This window comes from Echinops telfairi, unplaced genomic scaffold (assembly GCF_000313985.2).
Source record: "Echinops telfairi isolate 266 unplaced genomic scaffold, ASM31398v2 ScPeMD7_6273;HRSCAF=7185, whole genome shotgun sequence".
NCBI classification, from domain to species: Eukaryota; Metazoa; Chordata; class Mammalia; order Afrosoricida; family Tenrecidae; genus Echinops; species Echinops telfairi.
Window position 1 is genome coordinate 3,910,908 of NW_022110173.1, and position 2,231 is coordinate 3,913,138.

The 2,231-nt window shown below is 56.3% G+C and overlaps 1 protein-coding gene across 1 annotated transcript in view; it reads left to right on the top strand.

The window, feature by feature from the left end:
* Positions 1 to 2,231, top strand: part of IL17RA (interleukin 17 receptor A) — a 19,226-nt gene that overhangs the window by 7,756 nt on the left and 9,239 nt on the right. Inside the window, exons 6-8 of the mRNA XM_045295898.1 lie at positions 84 to 210; positions 1,129 to 1,176; positions 1,365 to 1,525. Of these exons, the coding sequence (XP_045151833.1) occupies positions 84 to 210; positions 1,129 to 1,176; positions 1,365 to 1,525 (336 nt within the window). The remainder of the gene's footprint in view (positions 1 to 83; positions 211 to 1,128; positions 1,177 to 1,364; positions 1,526 to 2,231) is intronic.

Genomic DNA, 2,231 nt, shown 5'->3' on the forward strand with positions numbered 1-2,231 from the left:
GGATCGGGAGGGTCCTCTGGGCACCAGTGGATGGGAGACATGTGCATGACCTGTCCGCCTTTCCCTTCTCCCCATCTCTGCAGTTGAATTTTTCCTTCAACCATTTTGTGGTGGAACCTGGCCAGAAGTACGAGGTGATTGTTCACCACCTGCCCAAGCCCACTCCCTATGGGGACCCAAACCACCGTTCTACCAGCTTCTCCGTGCCTGGTAAGAGAGCCACCTCCCCAGCCATCCCTCCCACACTCATGTCTGTGAGAAGCAGCCAGCCTGCGTAGACGGCAGCCTCCCTGCGCAGCTGGATGGACCTGGGCCACCACGGTCAACATGCGGCGTTGGTGCCACAGTTGTTGGCGTTCTTGGGACCAGCACCTTTATTCATGGAAGGCAGAGACCATTCCCTGTTGGCCTAAGTGCGCCATACTGGCCCCAAACCCCAGGAGTTTCATGGGCCCCAGGACCCTCCCTCTGTGTGTGCTGCCCGCCCAGAAAATATCGGGAAGACAAGCTCTGCTTGGAAGAGTTCTACCTCTTCCTTCCAGCTCTTCTCCGCCTCCTGCAGAGAGCCTACCTGCATTTCTCTAATGCCACCCCCTGTGTCCACATCATTTCTCCTTCCCCCACTCGTCCAGGCTGCCCAGGGACCCTGCCAGCCTGATCTTCTAAAGCATCGTCTGCTGTGTGTCCACCATCCACGTCTCTCCCTCCCTGCACCCCTGTGCTCCCCCGTTACAACATTGGTCACTGTTCAAGGCCAGCTGCCATCTGGAGTCCCCGCCCTCTGAGGATAGGGTGTGAGCTTACTTACACCCTTTGTGTACTCCTTTGAAGATGATGGTGGGGACCTTCATCGCCGAAGCGCCTCCGCCTACACACACACACACACACACACACACACACACAATCTGCTTAAAACTTCAGAATCCCCCTCCCCTTTCTGTCAAGTCCTCCACGTGACAGGATAGAAAAGCCCCCTAAGGTCTCTCAGGCTGTCGATCTTTATGGAAGCAAATTGTCCCGTCTCTCTCCTGCAGAGCTGCTGGTGGGTTCCAGCTGCCAGCTTTCAGAGTCTGGAAGACTTGGCTCCCTAGGCAGAGGCTTCACCGTGTCTGTTTTCTGGCTTGGCAGGCTGCGAGGACCCCAAGATGAAGAGGACCACGCCCTGTCTGAGCTTAGGTAACTGCTTCGGGCCGGCTCAGCAAGGAGTGGGGCGACTGTCTTCAGGAGGTGCACACGCGCGTACGCGCGCGCACACACACACCCCCCTGGAGAGTGCAGACCCCTGCACACAGACCCGGCTTGACTCGGGGGTACACACACACACACACACATGCTCCCACCCGCCCTGTGTCTTGCCCCAGCAGGCAGCCTATGGGACCCCAACATCACGCTGGAGATACTGGAGAACCAACAGCTGCAGGTGGGCTTCACCCTGTGGAACGAGTCCACCCACTACCAGATCCTGCTGGACAGTTTCCTGCACACCGAGGACCACTGCTATCAGTACACGAACTCCGTCCCTGCGGTAATGTCTGGCCACGTTTAAATCTCTCACATGAGCGCAGAGCCGTCTCTCGACGTGTTGAGTCTGCTCTCTCAGGGTTCTGGCAGAACAGTGTTCCAGAAGTGCGCTCCTGGCGCCGGGGATGCGGCCACATGGCCCGTCTCCTTCCTTTGGATGGCCCCTCCACTTCTTGCCCGGCCCTGGCTTCTCCGCTCTCCATACCTGCCCCTCATCTCTGCTTGTTTGGCTTTGTATATTCCACTGTATTCAAGTTTGAGGATTAAAAGATAAAGCCAAAGGAACATAAAGATCAGAAATAGACCTTGGTGTAGAGCAGGGGTGTCAAACTGGCGGCCCATGGGCCTCATGCGGCCCCCGAGGTAATTTTTTGTGGCCCCCGGTGCTCTGAAATAAAATGAAAATAGGAAAAAAATGTTATGAAGAAAATAGCGCTTAGGGGAGATCGAGGCAATACCATATACACAATTCCCTTATTACATTTTATTTAAGAGCATTGTGGGCCACAAAAAGTTACCTCCGGGGCCGCCAGTTTGACACCCGTGGTGTAGAGCATGCCTGCCGCCCCGCCCCATTCAGCAGCCAGAGCGCAGAGGGAAATGCTGTTTCGAGCTGTGTTCACAAGCTACACCCAACCCGCAGCTCTGGGGAAATGTCAGCTTTCCCCCTGGGACAGAGACCTGAAAGCCATTTCTCCCTTGGGCCCCCG